This window comes from Seriola aureovittata, chromosome 7, assembly GCF_021018895.1.
Source record: "Seriola aureovittata isolate HTS-2021-v1 ecotype China chromosome 7, ASM2101889v1, whole genome shotgun sequence".
In the NCBI taxonomy this organism is placed as follows: Eukaryota; Metazoa; Chordata; class Actinopteri; order Carangiformes; family Carangidae; genus Seriola; species Seriola aureovittata.
Window position 1 is genome coordinate 11,340,292 of NC_079370.1, and position 22,658 is coordinate 11,362,949.

The following is a 22,658-nucleotide window of genomic DNA, read 5'->3' on the forward strand; positions in this document are numbered from 1 at the left end:
CTCATCTCTGTGGTCATCCTTTATATGACTTATGGAGCGGTCATTACACACTGTATCAGAATTTAGAGATGACTCCCTCATCCATGACAGGAGAGGAGTCACTCTGAAAACAGGAAGCAGTAAACATGTGTTTCCAGCAGATGTTCAAACCGCATAGAAAACTAAACCCAAACCATGACAACCCTGACACATGACTTTGAATATCAAACAATGACAACAGGTTATATATCTATATACTTTACTGATATACTTTTGAACACCTCAAAACATACAAGCCTACTTTTGGAAAGGTCCACTCACATTACAAGTCATGCAGTGATGAACGTTAGAGCCTCTGTGTCTGTTTTTCTAAATTAAGATAAACCACACAGATAAACTACACATTTCCTGAGGCCTGCAAAGCAGAGGTAATTCATCAATAATGCATTTGATTCAATTCAACAGTGAGATGATTTTTTTTTTTTTTTTACAAAAAGAAAGTTACCGGACATCTGTGGTGGCAGTGCCTTAAAAGTCATGTCCGGTTCATGTGGTTTCTATGTGTAATTCACTTAGTTGGAATTACAGTTATCAGTCAGTCTTGAAATCAGCAACCATCACACAATGCCCTGAAAATAAACGGAAGTAACAGAGAGTGAAAGAGAGAGGACGTGCAGAATTTCAGGTTCAATTTTTGCAGTGCCCTAAGTGCTTGTACTTGACTTTTTTTTTTTAATTTAGAAACTACACCTCTCTGTCCCAGCATCCCCTGAGCCGTTGCCGTGGAAACTGATCCTGCAGCATCTCCTCCAGTGACCCGGCCTGAGTGAGCAAATGAAATTATAACACATCTGCAAAGAGCAAACAGATAACAGAGAGAGAGAGAGAGAGAGAGAGAGAGAGAGAGAGAGAGAGAGGGCGAGAGAGGATTACCAACCACATCCTGCAGGCTGGGCCCGAAACGTCTGTGTAGTGAACTGTTGGCAATGTTTTCACGAAAGTGAAAATGTCACATTTCTGTCTGTGCTGCTACCCTGTAAAACACCATACAGTTATTTAGTGGAATCAATTGATTGTTTCTCATTAACTTGATATAGATATACAACTTTTGTTAAATTCAACTTAATTCAAGTCAAAATTTGTAGTTTTGGTTCAGACCACTAAAGAACTTCTAAACAGGAAATGATGCACAAATGAATGAAGACATGATGGCACCCTGGAGTGTGTCTATATGTGAAGATAAATCATGGCTGTTAGGCTCCAACAGAAGCAGCCACTGCACAAACTGAGAAAAGAAGAACTGAGAAGAACAAATTATACATTTTGACTGAACCTAAAATGTTAAGGCAGGCCTTTCACTCACATTTTAAAACTGAAACAAGTCAGATTTTACAATGTAGCTGGAAGCACCCTGTAAGATTTCAAAAAAAAGTAAGATAAAGTCAACGAGTAGAGCCTGTTCCTTCCTTTGCTTGCTTTCTGTGACCATAGTATTGCACCACACCAAAGCAGCCAATTTATGTCTCGCTTTAACAATGCTTGGATTTGGAACAACAAAAAGCATTGATAAACACAAGTAATGAACTTCTATAACCAAAGATTTCCCATATAGCTCAAAGGTTAAGGGACATTACATATATCTAGATTACTTCAGCACTTAATTGAACCTATTCCAAAAGGCCTTTCGTACATTGAGAAAATTATTTAAACAGTCATGTTTAAAATGGATGCTTTGTTGCATCAAATAGAAATATTCTAAATATTGTTTGCATAAGTTCATACGTTTGAAAATGAAAGACATGAACCTAATCTGTTGGTGCAGGTTCACCAGGATTACAACCTAATTTATTCGGTTAATCTGCTGCTACAGAGGGATGGAGAAGTATGTGGACAGTTTTTACTGATCTAAATTTTGCTCCACAGTGCCACCTTGTGTTTTTTTTTTACATTGACTCTTGTTGACTTCCAACACTGACCAAATATGTCATCATACAATGCTGTCCACAGTTCCCTGAAAGTCACAACTCCATGGAAATAGTTTCTTGTAATGTCCCACTCACTTTTAGTGACTTTTTCAGAAATTCACAAGCACAGCTATGAGGGCGGTATCAGTAAAAACAAAAATCCCAAGGGGAGAAGTTTATTTGGTCTACAAGTGAGCACGGAGGAGGGACACCCACCCATTCAGGCAAGTCAGAACATATTGTAGCATAGCTGAGGTGAACGGGTGCAAGTAGAAGTTGTGGTGAGTTGATGATAATCAAAGGAAGATTACAGCTGTGCTCTGGGAACAGAAGTGCTAGAACTGAACTGTAACACAATGCTATTCATTTAATTAAAACTTTGCCTTTTATATGTTGGCCTGTCTCAGCAGGCAGTCAGCTGGTTTAAAAACTACTTTACTGACAGATCGCAGTGTGTGAAGGTAAACGTGCTCTGCCTCAGAGCATTAAATTCATCCAAATATTTCCCATCTCCAGAGTTACATCAACATTAACAAACAACAGCCTCAAGGCCTTTGAGTTTAAAATGTACAAGTTAGGAAGTTGTTTGGCCAGTGACATGCTAGTCTCTGTCTATGGGCGCCACAGTGTGGTTAAAATTGGGAATGACAACAAAATAAGCATTTGATTTCAAAACACTGCCACTCTGTGGGAAAAATCATTTCTGGTGAAAGTACGATTTGGAGTATGTTGGTGAAGGCAACATGAGCATTCAAAAAAATCAAGACAGATAAAGGCTATATTGGGTAATCCGGGAGGACTACAGTCCAATCTAGAGTAAGACTGGAGATAATGGCAATATCTCCAGTCCAAAATAAACCTGATGACTAAAGCAGTATCTGTACATTATGAAAAATTGGGTTACTATTGAGAATGTTATTAAGGTAATACATCACTGTGATTTTTCAGGATTTCCATTGGACCTCCATATACCCAGTGACATAATACCTGTTCATTACAGAAAGATACATACAGAAAGATTTCCAGCCCAAATTATAGTACAATCGATTATGACACAAAATCAATAAAGCTGCCATTAACAGAAGTCTATTAGATTTTCCAGTTTTTAAAATGTTTCTTGTTGTTAGTAAATGAAAGAGATGAGACCGTATAGCTTGACTGTACTTATACATTATATATATATATATATATATATATATATATATACACACACATACATATATATACACCGCATTCCAAATTATTATGCAAATTGGATTTAAGTGTCATAAACATTTAATTTTTTGTTTTTCAATTAAACTCATGGATAGTATTGTGTCTCAGGGCTCTTTGGATCATTGAAATCAATCTCAGACACCAGCGATAATTAGTTTGCTAGGTGAGAACAATCAATGGAAAACTACTTAAGAAGGACGTTCCACATTATTAAGCAGGCCACAGGTTTCAAGCACTATGGGAAAGAAAAGGGATCTCTGCTGCCGAAAAGCGTCAAATAGTGCAATACCTTGGACAAGGTATGAAAACATTAGATATATAACAAAAACTTAAGCGTGATCGTCGTACTGTAAAGAGATTTGTGGCTGATTCAGAGCACAGACGGGTTCGTGCAGATAAAGGCATAATGAGGAAGGTTTCTGCCAGACAAATTCATCGGATTAAGAGAGCAGCTGCTAAAATGCCATTACAAAGCAGCAAACAGGTATTTGAAGCTGCTTGTGCCTCTGGAGTCCCGCGAACCTCAAGGTGTAGGATCCTCCAGAGATTTGCAGTTGTGCATGAACCTGCTATTCGGCCACCTCTAAACAACGCTCACAAGCAGAAACGGTTGCAGTGGGCTCAGAAATACATGAAGACTAATTTTCAAAGTCTTGTTTACTGATGAGTGCCGTGCAACCCTGGATGGTCCAGATGGATGGAGTAGTGGATGGCCACCATGTCAACAAGGCTGCGACGTCAGCAAGGAGGTGGCGGAGTCATGTTTTGGGCTGGAATCATTGGGAGAGAGCTGGTGGGCCTCTTTAGGGTCCCTGAAGGTGTGAAAATGACCTCGGCAAAGTATGTAGAGTTTCTGACAATCATCTACATGCATGACGATGCACCATCTCATGCTGCAAAGAATACCTCTGTGTCATTGGCTGCTATGGGCATAAAAGGAGAGAAACTCATGGTGTGGCCTCCATCTTCCCCTGACCTCAACCCTATTGAGAACCTTTGGAGCATCCTCAAGCAAAAGATCTGTGAGGGTGGGAAGCAGTTCACATGAAAACAGAAGCTCTGGGAGGTTATTCTGATCCTGCAAAGAAATTCAAGCAGAAACTCTCCAAAAACTCACAAGTTCAATGGATGCAAGAATTGTGAAGGTGATATCAAAGAAGGGGTCCTATGTTAACATGTAACTTGGCCTGTTAAGATGTTTTTGATTTTAATAGCTTTTGATTTCAGTAAATATGACCTAATGCTGCAAAGTCAACAAATTACCATTTTTGGTTCTTTACAACCTATAAAAATGTTTTGAAACTCTATTGTGCATAATAATTTGGAACAGTGCATTTTGACTTTATTTTTGAAAAAAATACTGTTATCATTGGGAGGTTTGTTCAATAAAATTTTAATTATACTCTAACAGTTGATGACTTGAAAATTATACTGACTATCATTTGCATCGACTATTTAGGAAAATCTGAGAAAAATAACATTTGCATAATAATTTGGAACGCGCTGTATAGTATAGTGTGTGTGTGTGTGTGTGTGTGTGTGTGTGTGTGAATGAAGTATTTATTGGACAATCCGAGTGTCAGTTGTCAGATAAACTTAATTCATAGTGTTACCTTGCCCTGCCTTAAATATGGTTGCGATTAACTACCAGAGAAGAAAACATTTCCATTTCATCTACCCCTAAATAGGTACAGTACTTAACAATATCAAATCCAGTGAGAGGCAACTAGGCCTGTTTTGTAAATTAAGTTGCTGATTTAAGGAAAACATTATCCATGCCCAGCTTAGAGAAATACCCCAGAGTTCAATTAAGTACAACACAACATTAAAGCTTAAGTAATAAACAACGCCCCTTTAATTAAATCTGCATTAAATTTATTGATTAAACACTGCCGAAGAGTAAAGATTGGAAACAAACTTCAGACCATGACATGCAGCGTAAAAACTTGTGCGTGTTTATAATTTAGGTTTAAAGTTTAAGTAACATTAGTGATGACGAAGATGCGATAGCTGTAAGGAATTCATGTATGTTTTAAGGTCCACTACAGTACAGAGGTAAAGGTGTAAGTAACAATTGACTGTCCTGAGCCATAACGGTTGGAGATTTCAGATCCTGCCTGCGAAAGATCCATTTTCGATCTGCTCATCCCATTTCGCAACCTGCAAGAGACAGAGCAAAATATCAGCCATATATTCTGTGAATGTGTTTATCTGCCATTCCTTTCTTTTAATTTAATGTAGGTCTCAGAACCTCAAACACTACCTAAAGTTAAATTATTGACAGCCACGGAACAAAAATAAGTGGCACTTGATGCCTCAACATTAAAAATGAAGGAAGCAAAAGAAAACAAAGTACAAAATGGCAAGAAGCAGTAAAGTATCAAGACTGTCTGGGCTACATACGCTAGCCTTGGCTAACGAGCACCGACTATATTCACTTCCAAACGACCATTGTGGTATATTCCCCAAAGGACACGTGAACATATGTTAAGAGTGAACTATCAGAGCTGAAGCCCTCCAACTTACCCAGCTCATGGGACACAGGCTCTTATAAACCCTCATGTACCACTGACAGGGAGTCAGATCCTGGTCTTTGGCTGTCAGGGCCTTGTTGCACCTGTGGTAGTCTGGAACATAAAAATAACAAAAAGGGCTCAAGATGTCAATTATACAACATTCACACCAATAACACTGCAAAACAAAGCTACAAATATCTAAGAATAGCAGCATGACAACATCCAAGTCTGGACAGAAAAAGTGTAACACAGAGCTTATCCTAATTGTCTAAATGTGAAGTGCTAAGTGATTAATCATACCCCTGTTAGGAAGTTGTGAGGCAGTTAGCTAGCTTCATCATAATACTTTGAACTATTACCATTATCATTTGTTTAATTATCACAAGGAAATTGGCCAACATTTCTATTGCAACATTCAAAAAAGAGCAAATTACATTGTGCTGTTTTGTGTTTTTGTTTTGTTTTTTATGACCAATGGATTAATCAGTTTTCAATCAAGAATGTAATTAGCATATTAATCAGCAGTAATAATCATTAGTTGCAGGTTGCAAGAGGAATTTGTCAACAATTTGCAATTTAATACTACTAATGTTGTGCAGAGATCATATCCTAAAAGCTTTTTCATGTGAATGAATGATGACAGATTTGTAAGCCCGTGTTAACTGTCAGCCATCTTTGGTATGGTGCACAATGTAAATCTGATGGTTGGGTTAAGAAAACACTATATGTTAAGATGTATACAATGTCCTTTTATACGTTGTGTGATTAGTTTAATTAAAAGTCTTGATTGTCCCAACCCAGGTAATTCTGGTAACAGTTGCGGGTCTGGTTGGTGTTGGGGAATCGGGCGTCAAAGGGAGCCGTCCTGTAGTTCTTCAGCTTCTCATCAATAGTCTCAGCCATTTTTAATCAGCTACAGATACACGTCCGAACGATTCTGGGAAAAGGGCATAGGGTGGATTAATTTATAGCTGCCAATAGGTTTATACAAATGTCAGATGAAGGCAGCGATCAGTTTAACCTCAACACACAAACACACAAGGCTCGACGTCATCCGGCTAAGCTACATATAGCGTCATAATCAAATGTTAACATTAGCTTTGTGATACGATGTTTTACGCTTGTTTTACGCTCCTGAATCTTTAATTGTTATCAGCCGTAAGTATAAATTTGTGCTGACAGAAACAAAGAATAGAACCGCGTTACAACCACAGTGTTAGCTTTGATTACCCGTTAGCATGTTAGCTCACTAGCTAACACGTATCTACACTTGATCGATAACTAACACGCTTGAAAACGCCTAGTTGTTCCAACAGTTTTGGTAGATTAAAACACGAGAAAGCCTGTCAAATAAAGTTGAAGAAGTTGAAGGTCGTGCAGAAAAAAATAACACCAAATATCAGTTGCCGACAGCTAACCTTGGGACGCTTCTTGCTGTGTCCTCTTCAGAGAGATGTCCTTCTTCGTCAACGCGCACAGGATGCTGGGATATCGGGGGGATGCTCCTCCCCCTTCTCTTCTTCTTCTTCTTCTTCTTCTTCTGCTGCTTCTACTTCTTCTCCTAACTAGCATTTAGCTAATAATAATGGTAAATAAATGAAAGAAAATTAAAATGAAAAAGAAAATTTGTTCTCCTAAGATGATGAAACTGAAAACGCTATCATTATATCTCAAAGGTTGAGTATCAGCTCCTTCTTCTCAGCATCATATTTAGACAGTAAAACATAAACTGTTATAAAGTTTTTTCTCCCTGTACTCAAGTTCAGTTTTCATGTTCCAAAAAACATTTCTACTGAGTTTTGTTGAGTTTTAAAACCTGTAATAATTATCACTTGCCTATCTTCTCTTGTAATCATGTATTTGTGTCAAAATGGTAGTTGTAATGGCAGAAGTCAAATAATCACAGTAAAAGCAAATATCTTGTAAGAAAAGCCCCAGATATACTTACTTATAATTTCTGTCCACATTGGTTAATCACACATTTGTTACTTGTGAAACTCTATTTTTAAGACGTAAATTGTTTTAGTTTGTATTGCAATCATTTATTGTAAAGTTTTGTTTTATCAAATTGCTTTGATTTTTTAAAATTTGTAATTAAGACACATCTCGGGCAAGGTCGTATTATTCCATCAAAGGAGAACGGTAAGTCTTCAACCAACAGTTCGTTTCATTATCAATAAGTGTGAATATTATGTATAAAATGTCAGAAAATAGTTTAGTAGAAAATAGTAATTGTTGGGAACAAGAATTACAGCTTTCTGAGAGAAGAAATTCACATCTCTCATTAGATGATATTTGGTTGCTTAGCAACCACCATATTGTGGATGTCATGGAGAGTAAATGTAGCATTGCACAGAAAAGGTGTCCCATTGAAGGCACCTGTAACTGCGAGATCAGTTCTGCTTTAAAATCTAGTGCAAAAGAGGCAAAATAGATCAATTGCTGTATTGGGTTAGGGTTTGTATTTGGGTTAGAAAGACTTACATCTAACACATATGAAGTTATTGATTTTGATAAATAACATTAGGTTGCCTAATCTTGGATACAAAGACTCTCATCTCACTGACTACTGGACTATCCGATTACAAGTAAAGATCAACTTAAAGCAATACTCCTCCTTTTAGTATCAAATAAGCTTCTAGGCTTGAACGGTGGCTGGTAAAATTCAAGTTTAGTTATGTTTCCTCTTTTCCTCAGAGGACTGCAGCTGTGGTCAGCTTGAATTTGTGTTGGTTTAAAAAAATACCAACTATGCATTGCAACATTTCAAACTGACATGATCCCTAACTCTGACGTCCATCTGTATTCTTAATGTGTTCCACACTCATATTTTTTTTGCCAAATATGGCCAAATATTCTGCTTCTGTTTGCCATGACAAACACAGACACCATTTTTAAATAGCCCACATAATAACAATTTAAATTTTAATCTCTGTGCTTGGCATGGGTATTTCAGTCACAAATCATTGTTAGTGTCAAAGTCAAAATGCAAGTCTTTCTTAACTTGTCAATTGCCATTTAAAGTCATGAGATTCTTGATTCAAGTCAAGGTCGCTGCCCGTCAGGATACAGAAAAATACCATTTTTATGATATAACAACTTGAACTGTAATGTTTATAGTAGCATGTTACTTTTAAATCCCTTTGATTAAACTTTTTTTTTTAAATGTTTAACAACATAACACAGTAGGTTTACAGTCTGTATTTGCCTTTTGAAGTGACCACACTCGTTAAATAGTCATACAACAGTATTTTATTAGTTTTGCTAGATCTATCAGTCAGTCTATTGCTTAGAAATATGATTGGCAGTTACTGTTACAGTTACTGTTCATATTGTCCACATTTAAATGGAAGTACGCTGTTCTCATCTCTTTCAGTACGGACACACAAAAAGTGAAGGAGCCTTTGAAATGGAACAAACCTATTTGTGAGTTATTACGTATTCGGTCTAGCAATGTGGACTTCAGAGGATTGAGCCCCTTAACTGGGACACAGTGATAGTCTCCTTTCTCTTTCCATCACCATTTTCCTGTTGTAGACCAGGTCAAAGATCACAGGTGTCTCTCTTGCTCCCTCTAGTTTCCTGTCTCACTGTGTGCATTTCCTTCATCCTCTTTCCAGCAAAAACTACAAACTGGGTCATTTTCTCTGTGTTGTGTGATGCAGCATGATCATGAAATCACAACAACAACATAGTACAGGATTTAAATGCGAACCTGTCCCGGTGCTTAGATTGATGTAATTAAAATCTATTAGAATTAAAGGGTGACACCACATTTCCGTTTGTACACACAGACCAAAAATAGACAGATAGCTTTGTGGTGTACAACATCGTATATAATATTCCCAACAAGGTCCCATATGTGTGTGTAAATTCACCCTTCTCTTGCTTTCTACCAATCTCTCTCTCTCTCTCTCTCTCTCACTCTCTCTCTCTCACTCAGTCAGGATATAGGTGTTGTCCACTGCAAAGGAAGGAAATTCTGTCACTTAGAACAATGGGCCTGTTTCTCTATCTATAGACCCAGAGAGGCTGAGAGCCAGGGGGAGAGAGGGAGCAGAGCTTGTCCAGTTAGAGAGAAAAACTAAAGAAAAGGGTATTTCAGTTCAGAAAAATGGATGATTAAAATTAGACATGTGTATGTAGATGTGTGAAAGGTTTAGGCCTTTGAAAAATGGAATTTTGTTGTGAGGAGAAGGAAACATATAAGGTTGTTAGATTACTTTGAGCTGCGTGTTAGCATTCAGCTGGCAAAGGATAATCATAACACACTATAGAAGGATCAGAAGTATTTGTGGGTAAGTTTATTCATATTCTAATATTCTAAAAACACTTTTTTTTTCTTGTTTCATTTTGATATGATGTTTTTTCAAAACATTCCACCACAATATCGAGGACAGGATGATTATTCAAAACCTCAGTCTTTTTCTGTCTAGAATGACAACAACAGATTTTTTAGCTGTGGACACACATGTCGAGATATGACAAGATTTTCAGTCTTGTCAGAGATTATGCTTGAAAAAGCGCAGAAGAAGAAACTTTGATAGTTTTCCAATGGAGTACAATGATTATCTTTAGATCCAAATTCCACCTGTTTAGGAGAAAAAACCAAGCGTGATTATCAGATTTTGGTGGTTTATTTACATAGAAGTTACACTGAGAAATGGACAGGCAGTGACCTTTGTAGTGGGTTTTTCCCTGTCACTACGACAGCTGGACTTGAGTCCCACAAAACATGCTTCCTGTTTGAGAATGGGCATTACACGCTATGATTTTCAGAGGGCTGATTGGGGGGGTTTGGGTTCATTTTTTTGTCCGTTTTCACCATGTTGACAACCTGCTGTAGGTATCCTGTTGATCTGTTTTGAAGGTGACATCATTCTATTGTTATATTGTTTCAATCCTGGCATTACTGCAACACATTCCTCACTACAGTGGGGAGGCAGATTGGAGAAAACATGACATTTACAGTGTGTTGACATACTAAATATAATTGAATTGAAAAGCCAAATTTCAACCTTATTTTCTTTCTGTCAGATGGAGGGGTCTGGCAGTCCTCGCTTCAGAAAGCTCCATTTCCCAGTGGGTCTGTGGATCAACTCGCCCAGGAAACACTTTGCCAAGCTCGGAGGTCGCTGGCCCAGCGCTATCTCTGTCAAGTTAGTCTGAAGTTCTCACATTTTTATTCCTGTTTTGCTTCTATATCAAGAATATTCTGTCTCAGGTTAAGCAACTCTCATGCCACTTATTGTTTAGTTAGAGTTCAGTTCCTGATAAGTATTGTTGAATGAACAGTTTTTGTATTGATGTCATCTTATCTTACTTCCACTGTCATTAAGATCCTTTAAACCTTGTAACCTTTCCTTGTTTTATTTTAGTCCTTGTTGTTTGTCAGTCATAATTCACAGCTGACTGGTCCCTTCCTTTCTCCTTCCTCTCTCCTCCATCTGTCTTCCCCTCCTCTGTTGTTACCAGGTCGACCACCAGCTCTGACGCAGCCTCCCTACACGAGGCCCCCTCTGCTCCTTCCTCTTCCCTTTCTAACTCCACCCCCTCGCTGGCTTCCCCTACCCCATCCCCATCTCCCTCCCCAGCCTTCCTCAGGCCACGGCCTGCTGGGCCCCAGTCTCGAACAAAGCGCCTTTCCCATCTATTTCTGCGGGGGCGCTCCAACAGCGACCGGGACCGGGCGGTGGGGGAGAGGGAGAGAGAGGTTTGGGCTCATTCAGCTACCCCCTCCTCCCACCACTACTTGCCCCCTGCCTCTTCCTCTGCCCCAGGCCTGATTAAGATCTATGGAGATGCCCTGTCCAGTGGAGCCAACTATCGCTCCCTGCTGGCCAACATCCACTCTACAGCCAGGCAGCTCATCGCCCAGGTCATCACTCGCTACACTGAGAGAGAGAGAGAGGAAACAGATGACGCAGGTATGAGAGGGGGAAATTTTCTCTCATTTGGACCTCTGCTGTAGAATTATTTGCTCAAATTTTTTTAACCAATTGGGAATGACTTAATATAAACATAAACAGCAGTGTTATGGAAAAATAATTACCCCTCCCCTCTTCTTCCCTTCCTTCATTACCTTCTAGTCCTCCAGAAACACAGCCCAGAGGACTTCCTGTTGTGTGATGTCATTGGAAAGCCCATCCAGCGGCCAGATGGAGCTATCAAGTGGGAGACAGAGTGCCGGAGAGGTGTTGCCCCATGGGAATGTCCCTTGTTGTTAGTGGACATGTGGAGGCCTAAGGACGGGTTTGAGCGGCGCTTTGAAATCCAAAGGAAGGAAGACTATGAGAGAGAGGAGAGAGAGAGAGAAAGGGAGCGGGAGAGGGAGGGAGAGAGCTACCAAGGTATGTGTAAGACTCAGACTCTATTTTGCAGTTTATGAAGACACAGGGTCAAAGTGACAGATGCACTGATTGTCTGCCTGGGCAACAGGTGTGCGCTGGCGGCGGAGCAGGATGTCATCAGGGGGCGGACCAGAGGAGAGCGAGCGTGGTCACCGTGGAAGGAACACAGAACTCAGGAGGAGCATCAGCGACATGAACCTCAGCCTTCGACGTCGTCAAGGCAACCACGTCAGCAATGACCCACGTGGTTCTGGCAACCGGCCTAATAATAATGGAGGAGTGCAGGACAGAAAGAACATTGTGAGCATGATCAGCCCGCAGCCAGGAGAGGTAAAGGAGATGATGTGGTGAGGAAGAACAGCATTAACAGTCCTTTTTTCCCTTCTAATCATCATGTCTTGACCTGCTATTTCAGATTAGGGCGTCAAAAGCTGAAGCAAAGGTTGGATGGACGAACCAGCCAACAGAGGATGAGAGGGATTACTCCAGCTGCGACCTGGAAGTGATGTCACAAAGTTTGATCCTTCCACCCACAGATCGACCCTACTTCCTGTTGCTTCAGGGTTACGATCAGAGCAAGGCAAGACATGTTGACAGATGATATCACGGACACACACAGATGCTCACAAACAACACCCACACACACGTATGCTATGTAAACACATGAACACACACTGACACACACAAACACACACAAGTTGTTGTGCACACATGCCCTACAGCAAGGTGTGAACACTCTAATGTGCTCATATGCTGCAAACTCACAGGCATGTTGTGGAAGATTTATACAGAGGATTTATGCAGGGCTACACATGTGCACACACCCTGAACTTGACATCATACCTGCATGTCTGTAATCGCCACATACCATCGGGGTTTCCATCCTTCTACAAGTCTCTCCCATTCAGCATCCAGCACAAAACAGCTTCAGAGCAGCACAATGCCACAACAAATTCTCTATCGAAAGCACAAAACCCGTCTGTGTGCATCACTCCATCTCACACAATGACCTCACACAGGTCTCCATTGTAGCAAACTGTGACACACTTCATACCTTATCGACCGACCTCTGCTCAACTTAACATCTGATGGAAGATTGATATAAACCATACCACTTAAAAGATAACAGACCTCCCTGACTTTCTGCTACTCTACACTGTGTGTTTTGTTTAGGATTTTGTTTTGTACATCATGGCGGGACATACGCATGTGTTTGGAAGAAAGCCCACAATGAGAGAGAGAGAGAAGGATAGAGAGAGGGAGAAGAAGGGGAAGAGGCCTCTGAAGGTGGACACGTTCCTCTCTGCTCCTGACCTTTTGGCTAGACATTTATTGGTGAGGAGAGACTCAGCTGTTCCCGACACGCCCAACGGACAAGGTACGAACAACGTGTTCTATGCTTCTGTAATCTTTATGCAACTTAACATGAAGATCATTATTGCAGTGTTTGATATATTCTATCTTGAACTAATCTCCTTTCATCCCAGCTCTGATGCGGCCCTTCAGGGGAGGTGCAGTCACACACAACGGAGTGGCCCTTTACAGGGAGACTGTCCTAAAGCCTGGGGATGTGATTGGTGTTGGGAACCACTTCCTTTTCCTGTACCGAGACCCCCGTGTCACCCCAGCTCCACCGCTGGCACTGACCCTGCCATGGCAAGCTGATGTCTCCACTACCTGCTGTCCCTCAGGGCTGGTGGACAGACAGGAAGCTCTGAGGCAGTACCTGGGATCAACTGAAGCAGTTTTGAAATTCCATCCCCGCCATGCAGATTCCTTGTTACAGGTAAGACTAGTAGAAAATTTACTTGTATAAACAAATGAATAAATCATAATAACTGTGTTATCTAGTGTCACTGAAAAAAACGGCCTTGACACCATATGTTATCTTTATCCTTCACTTTTCTTCTAGGAGATCATCTCCAAAAACTCCTCTCCAGACTCCGGTGGGGGGCCTTTAGCTCCAGCTTATCTCCTGTCAATCATGATAGATCACGCCTCTAAACACTTGGACCCTGCTCTCACACCACACCTATTACTCAAATCAGCCAATCTAATTAAAGAAATTGTCTGGGTAAGTACAAAAAAAGCTCAATATATAACACTTTGAAAAATTATATATTGGCGGCCAACCATGAGGCGTAATAAATCTAGCCATAGACTTCTGTTGTACGTCATCTCTGCTCCCTCTCTCTCATTTCCTGTCATCTCTTTACTGTTAGCTCTGTAATAAAACATTTTTATGCCTTTATTAAAAACAAACATCTTTAAACAATACTAAGTCTACAGCCATGCTAACAGCATTTATTTACTCCTCAAGCACAGTGGTGCTTTGAACTAAAAGCTAACATCAGCATTCTGCATGGACAAAGACAATGCCAGCATGCTGTTGAGCAGGCATAATGTTCACATCGCTAATCTTAGCTTAATGTGATAGCATGCTGATTTTAATGTGTAACTAAGCTACATTTGCTAATTAGAAAAGCCGTTCCAGTTCAGCCTGAGGAGGATATAAATGTCTGTACTATATTTCATGGCAATCCATCCAATACTTGTGGAGATATTTCACCAAAAACCAAAACTGTCAACCTGCTGGTGGCGGTAGAGGAAATGTCAGGGGATCACCAAAGTCAGTTGGACTCATTTTCTGGGAACAATGAATATCTGTACCAAATTTCATAGCGATCCATTCAATAGTTTTTGAGATATTTCACTCTTGACCAAAGTCTTGGACGAATGAACAGACAGCCTTTAGCCATCCAAAGAGCCATGCTACTAGCATGGCTAAAAATCAACAGCTCAGCACATAAAATATGATATTTATTATGATATGTTAAATAAATTGATAAAATATCTCAGAGGTCCAAGACTAATTCATGTATAGAACAAGTCATCTGTGGACCTTTTTGGGACAGTATTGCATGGCCATGACCAGACTTAAACAAGCTTGGCAGGAAAACATCAGGTAGGCAGACTGAGATTGCCACATTCAGTCAGACAGAAAAACCAGCAGACAGACATATGCCCTTCACTGTGGCCTGCTAGGTTGTGGACATGAGCGAGGATGAGCTGATGTCACTTCCCTCCTGCTGGAAAATGTGCTGTAATTGTCCTGGCTGCAGGGCTAGACTCTGCTCCCCCCTCCACCCCCACACTAAGCCGAAATGTCTCTCCTCTTTTCTGTCTCCAACTCTCTTTACAGGATAACATTAAGGAATTTGGGGATAAGCATCCCACGCAAAAGTAAGAGCATTTTTGTTCTACGTCATGTTTCCTCTGTTTAGAGATCTCCTGCTGAGTGATTCATGATACATTTGTGCTTGTAATGTTATGTCTCTGGTAAATTTTTGTGGTATGATGAAAGCATTGTAACAATGTGATGTTGAAAAATGGCTCAAACACTGTTGAGTAATAATAACTTAGTCTATTTTTATTCACAGTATGGTGTGTCTCTCTTTTAAAGCACAAACAAAACACTGACAGGAGAATGTTCACAATCATTTTACAGCTAACATAACACTGACGCTACATAAACGTTATGTCCAGCTCCACAGAGCAAGAGGGTGAGATAACCACACCGAATGTTCAGAAACTGTCATCTGACCTTCGACCCCTGATGTTCTGGATGTCAAATGCCACAGAGCTCCTTAACTTCTTCCAAGTCAAGGTTGAAACCATGGAGAAAGAGTGGGAGTTTGAAGGTGAGGGTGATTTGAAAACAATAAAAGCCATGACGGTTTAATTAATTAACCAGAGAACTCATTACGTTGTAATGTTGGACATTGAAATTAAAGCAGACCCAACCATATTCATTCTAATGATTATCTTAATGATCATTTTATTTAAAGCCCCTGGGGACCCAGTTTTGACAGCTGACATGGACACCTGCTCAGAAGCTCTGGCACAGCTGGATGACGTCATTATGCACACTTTCCAGCAGTGTGTGTATCACCTCACCAAGGTATAACAAGACAAAACAAAAGCCCAAAGTCATATGAAATGATAATTCTATACAGTACACTAATTGTCACTGTATACTGTGTGAGCAAGTAGCATACAGAAAAACTCAATGCACTGCAATGATACCGTACGTGTGATTCTGACCAAGCTGCGATTCTGGAAAGCCTCTACCACTTCAACTTCACAAAGAGACAGCAAAATAACTTTGACATAGACTTAACACTTATTTTTGTTGTTTACCAAGATCTCTCTGGAGCTGTCTCACCACCACCCATAATTTATTTTAACTTTTTCCAGCTGTGGGCATGTCCTCCATTTCCTTTTCGCTTTGCATTGTGGAAGAATAGTGTGCATCAACAGCACACTCAGAAATTGACTGTATTCAGAATGAGCGTGTAGTATGGATTTGGGACTTGTCTACAGTCATGCTAGAGGCCAATATGTTCACAGTGACAATGCTAACAAGCTGATATGTAATGCTTTGCATACATGTATAATGTTCCTGTCCACCACCTTACGCGCGTTAACATCGTAACATTTGCTAATTACCACTACGCACTGTACAGCTGAGGCTGGTGGGAGGGCATTAGTGTCACAGGTATTTTGCCTTGATGGTGCCACTGGGAAAAAAAAGTTAAGAGGTCAGCAAAGTTGTTGCAATTTATCATTAAATGGACACGTGGACATGTATTTTAATGGAAATCCATCCAGCAGTTATCGAGATATTTCAATCTTAAGTACAAAATGTCGACCTCATGGTGGTGCTAGAGGAAGAGTCAGAGGATCACCAACGTGAGTAGGATTTATTCTCTGGAGAACATAAATTTCTGCAGAAAATTTCATGGCAGCCTAAATAATATTTGTTGAAATATTTAATTCTGGCCCAAAATGGTGGAATCGGGCCACAGACAAATTGACATCGCCATCCCTAGAAAACCTACGAGCCAACACTCCTAACTCCCATCCATCCCATCTTAATCTGACTCCTCCCAAACCATCATTCCAGCAATATACAGTGTATGTTTTGTTTTTGTTTAGTTTTTTGAAATGAAATAACTCACGTTTCTGTCCCGTCTGTCCACAAAGACCCTGTACTCACTACTTCCGGCTCTCCTGGACACCAACCCATTCTCCAGTGAGGAGAAAGAGAAAGAGAAGGATGGAGCTGGTGGTGGAGAGAGAGAAGAAAAAGGAGGAGATGACGGGGAGGTGGACGACGTGTCTGCTTTACCGCCCAAGGTTGCCGGGCTGGTGGAAGTGTATCGCTGTTCCCTCATGCTGTCGCGGGAAGCGTGTCTGTCCCCGCCTCTTACCTCCCAAACCTTTGGCTACCTCTTCTTCTTCACCAACACCTCCCTGCTCAACACTCTGCTGGAGAGAGGTTAGAGGACAAGGCTCACAGTTACTGTGTCACTTTTTCTGACCACTGTGACCACAGGGGATGATTATGAGATAATGGTAATGCTAAAATGTAGTGTAACAGAAACAGGGACTTGAAATTAGTAATGCCAGTTACACAGCAATATCTATCAAAGTTTGCTAAGGTCATACCAAACCAAATATGGCTGTAGTGGCAAAACACCTGCATCTATTGAATTGAACAGAGGTCGTTTTTATTGTTTGAGTTTAAGTTTTCATTTGTAAAAAGAAGATTGTGTTATTTTTTTTCTTTCAAAGTTGTAGAGTCTCACTTTGAAGGTCAGAGTTCCTCGGAGTCGCATCTTCATATAGACTGAAGTGATAAGATGATAGACGTGTTCTCCTAGATAACAGATCTGTCTTGTTTCACAGAATTCTTCCTGTTCATGTTTTTCAAAAACTGACTCTTTGTGTTCCCTTCCACATCCTTTTTGTCAGATGGACTATTTTCATGGTCCAGAGCTGTTCAGATCAGAACAAACTTGGACCTAGTCCTGGACTGGCTACAGGGGGCGGGATTAGGAGACATTGCCTCTGAATTTATGAAGAAACTGTCAATCACAGTCAACTTCCTGTGCATTCCCAAGACTCGACTTATCCAGGTAATACAGCCACACATGCAGTGTGCCAACTCAGGCCTTTGCTGGAATATCAGCTAACGTTTGCTTCATTAACCTCTCGTCTTCCAGTCATCCTGGACCAGTCTACAGGAGGACCATGTCTTGTTAAGCCCTGGCCAGCTGCACCACCTGCTCAATCATTACAAGCTGGGACCAGCCAGAGCCCCACCAGCATCCTGGGCCCCTCCACCAGGCACAGAGCTGAGTGGAGGTGAAACAAACTACTATTACCAGCACTACTAATAGTAACAATAATATAATAATAAAACTTGTCTGACAGGTCAATTGTTTGTAATCCCCTCCTCTTTCAGACATCTTTGAGAGCTTCCTGGATCATCCCCCTCTTATCCTGCCAAATGAGACGCCACGCCTTGACCTCTCCCAGCCAATCCCAAGCCCTGAGCTCCAAAAGGAAGTGACACGTCTCCGCACCTTCTTGTGGGGACTCGACCAGGATGAGCTCCCCGCCAATCAGAGGACTCGGCTTTGAGGAAGCCCATATTTGTCTCCGTGTGGATGTCTCAGAGAAGTAAAAAGGATCTCACCAGAAATGCAAACTGCAAACCATATAAAAAGAAAAAAATGCAAACTGGACATGTTTTCTGCATTTTGGTGCTTAGGTGGTTGTTCTTTCATGACATTTCCATATCAGTTCATTTATTCACTTAGATATTTTCAAGTAAGAAATGTATTGGCTTTGGTATGTCTTTATAGGATTTATTTTAAAGCAGGGAGTAAAACCCCATGTCTGTTGGGCCACGAAGTGTTATGCTTTACGTGACTGTTTTACTTGGCTTCCATGTATGTTTTTAAAGTCCTTGTTTTTAATAAAACTCTGAATTCTAGTCTAAAAGACCTACACTTTCCGTATACTCTTTGACAAGTTTGTTGCCCACAGCAGGGCCCCTGGGGCTTGGCACTTGTCTCAGCTTCCACACCAAAGAAATGTTCCACAAGGTGGCAATGCAGGACTCATTCCCCTTTGACATTAAATGATGAGTGTGCAGGTAGTATTGCTTGACTAAGGAGGTGATCATACAACTACATTATCATCTGTTCCAAAGACACATTCTCATTTCCTGTAATAACAGTAGCATTTTACACAAGGTCATGACTCAAGCAAGCAAATGAGACTGTGTCGACCACACACAAAGGTTACCTTTACCTAGGTATGCTGTCGTAAAGGTCAAAGCTGGTGACTTAAGAGCAGGGGAGATTTTAATTTCCCTTCGGTTGATGTGACACACTCAAGTGGATTGATTGGTAGGGTTTCCCATTTCATTAATGTGGTATAATGCCCTGGCCTTTTAAAAAACAAAGTCCATCTGATTAAGCATGAATTAGAAAGGGGTTGTCGTGAACAGACAGCAGACAGGTGATATCATTATTTGGAGTGAGTAACAGCTTAGCTTGAACTGTCACAATTTTGTAATATCCAGTCAATTTCACTGTCTAGTCAGCCAGACGTCAGTTGACCGCTTTCTTTGTTTTGAGAGTGAAGCTCTGTGACGTCTCGGCAAACACAAGTTAACATGCTCCTCCTTTGGCGTCCGGCCAAATGGCTTCCTTTCTTCCGGTCAGCTTCTCAGATGAATTCCTTTACGGTAAAAAGCTCAAAAAAACATAAATCCCATGAGAGACCCCCTGCTTACATCATCATTGTAGCCTCCGGTTCTGTCTACCCAATTTCTTACTGTGCTGACATCAAAAAACATGCCATTGAGAAAGACCGGTTATAGATTATGAATCATGAGAAGAGGCTCCCTGTGGTTACATTTATCAATTAAGTGATTGTAATCACTCTCATTTGAAATTCAATGCGGTGTATGAGTGAGAGTGAGACTGTGTTTGTGTGCTAATTTCAACTTTCCAGTAATGTCATACAGATGTAGTCTGTAGCTTTATAATGAAACACAGATGGGGCACAGACTGGTATAGGTCCACGCTGATTGTGTGATATTACAGTAGTCTGTGATACAACACAGTGACCAATGTCTGAGTACTATTAAGTAACATGTAAGGTTTAGTAAGCATGTGACACACACACTGTTTTCTGTGATCTCAATCACTGACACAGACACACTTTCACCCAGCACTGCGTGGTCATACTCACACACAAAACCCTTTTCTCTGTCTCACACACACGCACTAAGTAGGCTTCTTTACCCAGGTGCAGAGTCCCACACCTGTTGTAGCAGCTCTCTGTAATTAGCTCAACACAATTATCACTGGTGGACGGAGGGAGGGTGGGGTGAAGACAATGGGGCAGTTATTCTCTCCCTATCATCTCCTTCTCTCTCCCTGCTGTCGAGTAATGAAAGATTCTTCCCTTCTTCAAAGAGATGGAGTTTCCTACAAAACAGCTGAGTCAGAGGAGAAAAGAGAGGAGGATGAAAAGAAAAGGAGAACAGTAGGGAGGCAGGAGCGGTAATGCAATGCTGCTGGTGTGAGGCCCAGTGGACCACAGTGATTGTGTTCATTGTTGTTGCACAGGAGGAGTCATTTTCAGGCACCAGAAAAAGCCTGTGGCTCTCACACTTAACACTAACAGCTACAACCTGGCATGGCCTCAGTATCTATTTGTTATCTGGCAATACTTAAACTTAGCCTTGCGTCACCGTAATGCCCGCAGTATAAGGAGGTTTTTCAAGTCGTACGTCAGGGAAGGACAGAGTACGATGACTGTAGGGCCACTGGTGGAGGTTGTGAGGCATGATTTATCAGGAAATCGGAGGGGAAAGTGTGAGGGTTTAAGTCCAGAGTATTCATCATACCAAAAAACTGGGGATCTGGTTTCTTATAACAGTGGGGACCTGTCTCTTTTTTCTTTTTTTTTTATCCTGATCCCACATGGGCAAAGGGAGCAATATTGCTTTTATGAATCTGGCTCAGAAGAACCAAAGATAGATTTCTCATTTTGGGTCTCAGACTGAAAATATTTAAGAACCTGGCTGTATGAGACGCAGTCACCAGAGAGTCAGCTCTGGATTGAAACATCGTGCATGGCTCCGGGCTAAGTCGAGTGTTAAGGCCAGGAAGGAAAGAAGGGAGCAAGGAAATCTCTGTTAGGTCACAGACAGGCAAAAAGACAGACTGGGGGTGTAGGAATCTGCGTGAGGTTTGAGACAACTGGAGAGAAGGTCAGAGGTGCCGGGAGGGAAATCAGTCAGATGCAGACAGACGACAGACTGTGGGTGAGGTTGGAGATGGGGAGACTCATGGATGAAACGGACAGCAGAGGCTCAGTGAGGTGACTAAAAGGCCAAGAGAGAAACCTAGGTCTTCCTCAAGGGACAGATCTGTTCTCTCCTGGTTACGTCACCCGAATGTGAAATGCACACATAAACAAACAAACTTTTCTCTTTCTCTTTTCTTTTTTTTTTTTTTTTTTGGTGCACATGCATGCCCCTACACACAAATGCACACAGGCACACGCAGGGATATAAAGAACCCCTGTGAGGTCAGATCCTCTGGGCTGAGGGTGTCCACTGTTAGTGGGACCAGCCAGCTAAGCCTCACAGTCTCACTGGCAGCTACAACCACCACCACCAACCGCTGTACCCTGCCTTGCCCTGCCCTGCCCTGCCCCGACTCTCTCTCCACTGGCGGCTGTCTGTCCTGGCCTGCTGCTGCTGGCTGTGCAGGGCAGCGGTGCATTTATGTGTGTGCTTCTCAATTTGGGACAGGGCCCATTCCACCAATATGGGACTGGTGGTCTTTTCCTCTTTTTTTCCCAAAATGTCCTCATCTACCTTTTCCCTCCTTTCCTTCTCTTTCCTCCTGTTTTCCTGTCTCTCGCTCTCGCTCAGTATGTTTCTCTCGGGCCGGGGGGCCTGTGGGCCTGTGGGTAGGGGCCTTATTCCATCAGCCTGGGGCTTCTGTCAGAGGCTTGTTCCATTTTGCGTCATGGTGTTGACTGAGCAGACCCCACACTTAACTCCCATAGAGCTATGGGGTTGGGCGGCAGGGAGGCCGGCGCGGGCTAACGCGGCCCCGTGTTCAGCGTGGTAATCTGATGGCCATGTTTATTTTATGTAGCTCTCCTTTGATGGAGCAGAAAAAGTCTTTGGGCTTTTTGTTTCAGCACTTTCACTGCCAGGTCAGAGGTGCTCGCCGTGGTTACGCTCAGGAAGAATAATATTTGCCCTTATATTCGCTCCAAACAGGCTTTTTTCCATATTAGTGTCAGGGATACTCTCTGAGTTTCTGCCTTCCACTGATTCGGCACATTGGAGGTGAGGGGCGGTGGGGGACTGCACCTCAAAAGCATCGCTCCCTGGAGGATAACGGGGGGTGTTCCACAGGTCGTCCCCAAGGCCCGCTGCTATACCCCTGAGTGAACCCCCGTCACACTGAATGAGGGCCTGAGAGACAGCCCTGCAGCCATATATATAAGTCCCATTAGTGTAGGGAAACACACACATAAACACATGAAAACACTCTCCCTCCTGCTTGGCTGCCCCAGACTCCACCTCAGCTGTCAGTCGTCCAAACTTCCCAGGGGTTCTTTTTAATGGAGTTACCAAAAAAAAAAAAAAAACATTAGGCTACCTCTCCTTCTTGTCTGTCTGTGCCTTTCACTTCCTTACTTCAAAACTCACACACCCACATTTCTGCCTTGTGTCAGCTGTTTCA

General features: G+C 41.6%; 2 protein-coding genes across 4 annotated transcripts; one reads left to right on the forward strand and one right to left on the reverse strand.

Moving 5' to 3' along the window:
- Nucleotides 1-4,990: 4,990 nt before the first annotated feature.
- Nucleotides 4,991-7,204, reverse strand: LOC130171996 (cytochrome c oxidase subunit 6B1). Its single transcript, XM_056380371.1, has 4 exons — nucleotides 7,093-7,204; nucleotides 6,472-6,611; nucleotides 5,685-5,785; nucleotides 4,991-5,318 (listed from the first exon to the last, which is right to left on the reverse strand). Exons 2-4 carry the CDS (start codon nucleotides 6,575-6,577, stop codon nucleotides 5,265-5,267), a joined length of 261 nt encoding a protein of 86 aa, XP_056236346.1. The 5' UTR covers nucleotides 6,578-6,611; nucleotides 7,093-7,204; the 3' UTR covers nucleotides 4,991-5,264.
- Nucleotides 7,205-7,279: 75 nt separating this feature from the next.
- On the forward strand, nucleotides 7,280-18,878 carry rasip1 (Ras interacting protein 1). Of its 3 annotated transcripts, none has more exons than XM_056380196.1 (16): nucleotides 7,280-7,350; nucleotides 10,712-10,833; nucleotides 11,150-11,601; nucleotides 11,764-12,024; nucleotides 12,113-12,354; nucleotides 12,440-12,604; nucleotides 13,198-13,402; nucleotides 13,512-13,810; nucleotides 13,937-14,098; nucleotides 15,227-15,267; nucleotides 15,571-15,725; nucleotides 15,873-15,985; nucleotides 17,071-17,365; nucleotides 17,842-18,005; nucleotides 18,093-18,234; nucleotides 18,335-18,878. In XM_056380196.1, the coding sequence occupies exons 2-16, from the start codon at nucleotides 10,712-10,714 to the stop codon at nucleotides 18,511-18,513; spliced, it is 2,997 nt and encodes a 998-aa protein (XP_056236171.1). In that variant the 5' UTR covers nucleotides 7,280-7,350; the 3' UTR covers nucleotides 18,514-18,878. The 3 variants fall into 3 exon arrangements, with proteins under 3 accessions (XP_056236171.1, XP_056236170.1, XP_056236169.1); XM_056380195.1 differs by lacking the exon at nucleotides 7,280-7,350 and adding an exon at nucleotides 9,080-9,100; XM_056380194.1 differs by lacking the exon at nucleotides 7,280-7,350 and adding an exon at nucleotides 9,691-9,972.
- The last annotated feature ends 3,780 nt before the right edge of the window (nucleotides 18,879-22,658 follow it).

What these genes read in the sequence shown, in the direction of transcription:
- LOC130171996 (XM_056380371.1), bottom strand. Translation starts at nt 6,577, where the DNA reads ATGGCTGAGACTATTGATGAGAAGCTGAAGAACTACAGGACGGCTCCC. An exon ending in CTGTTACCAGAATTACCTGG is followed by an intron (nt 5,786 to 6,471) that starts GTTGGGACAATC and finishes TTTATGTTCCAG; the next exon opens with ACTACCACAGGTGCAACAAG. An exon ending in GCCTGTGTCCCATGAGCTGG is followed by an intron (nt 5,319 to 5,684) that starts GTAAGTTGGAGG and finishes TGTCTCTTGCAG; the next exon opens with GTTGCGAAATGGGATGAGCA.
- rasip1 (XM_056380196.1), top strand. Translation starts at nt 10,712, where the DNA reads ATGGAGGGGTCTGGCAGTCCTCGCTTCAGAAAGCTCCATTTCCCAGTG. An exon ending in AGGGTTACGATCAGAGCAAG is followed by an intron (nt 12,605 to 13,197) that starts GCAAGACATGTT and finishes TGTTTTGTTTAG; the next exon opens with GATTTTGTTTTGTACATCAT. An exon ending in GATAAGCATCCCACGCAAAA is followed by an intron (nt 15,268 to 15,570) that starts GTAAGAGCATTT and finishes CGTTATGTCCAG; the next exon opens with CTCCACAGAGCAAGAGGGTG.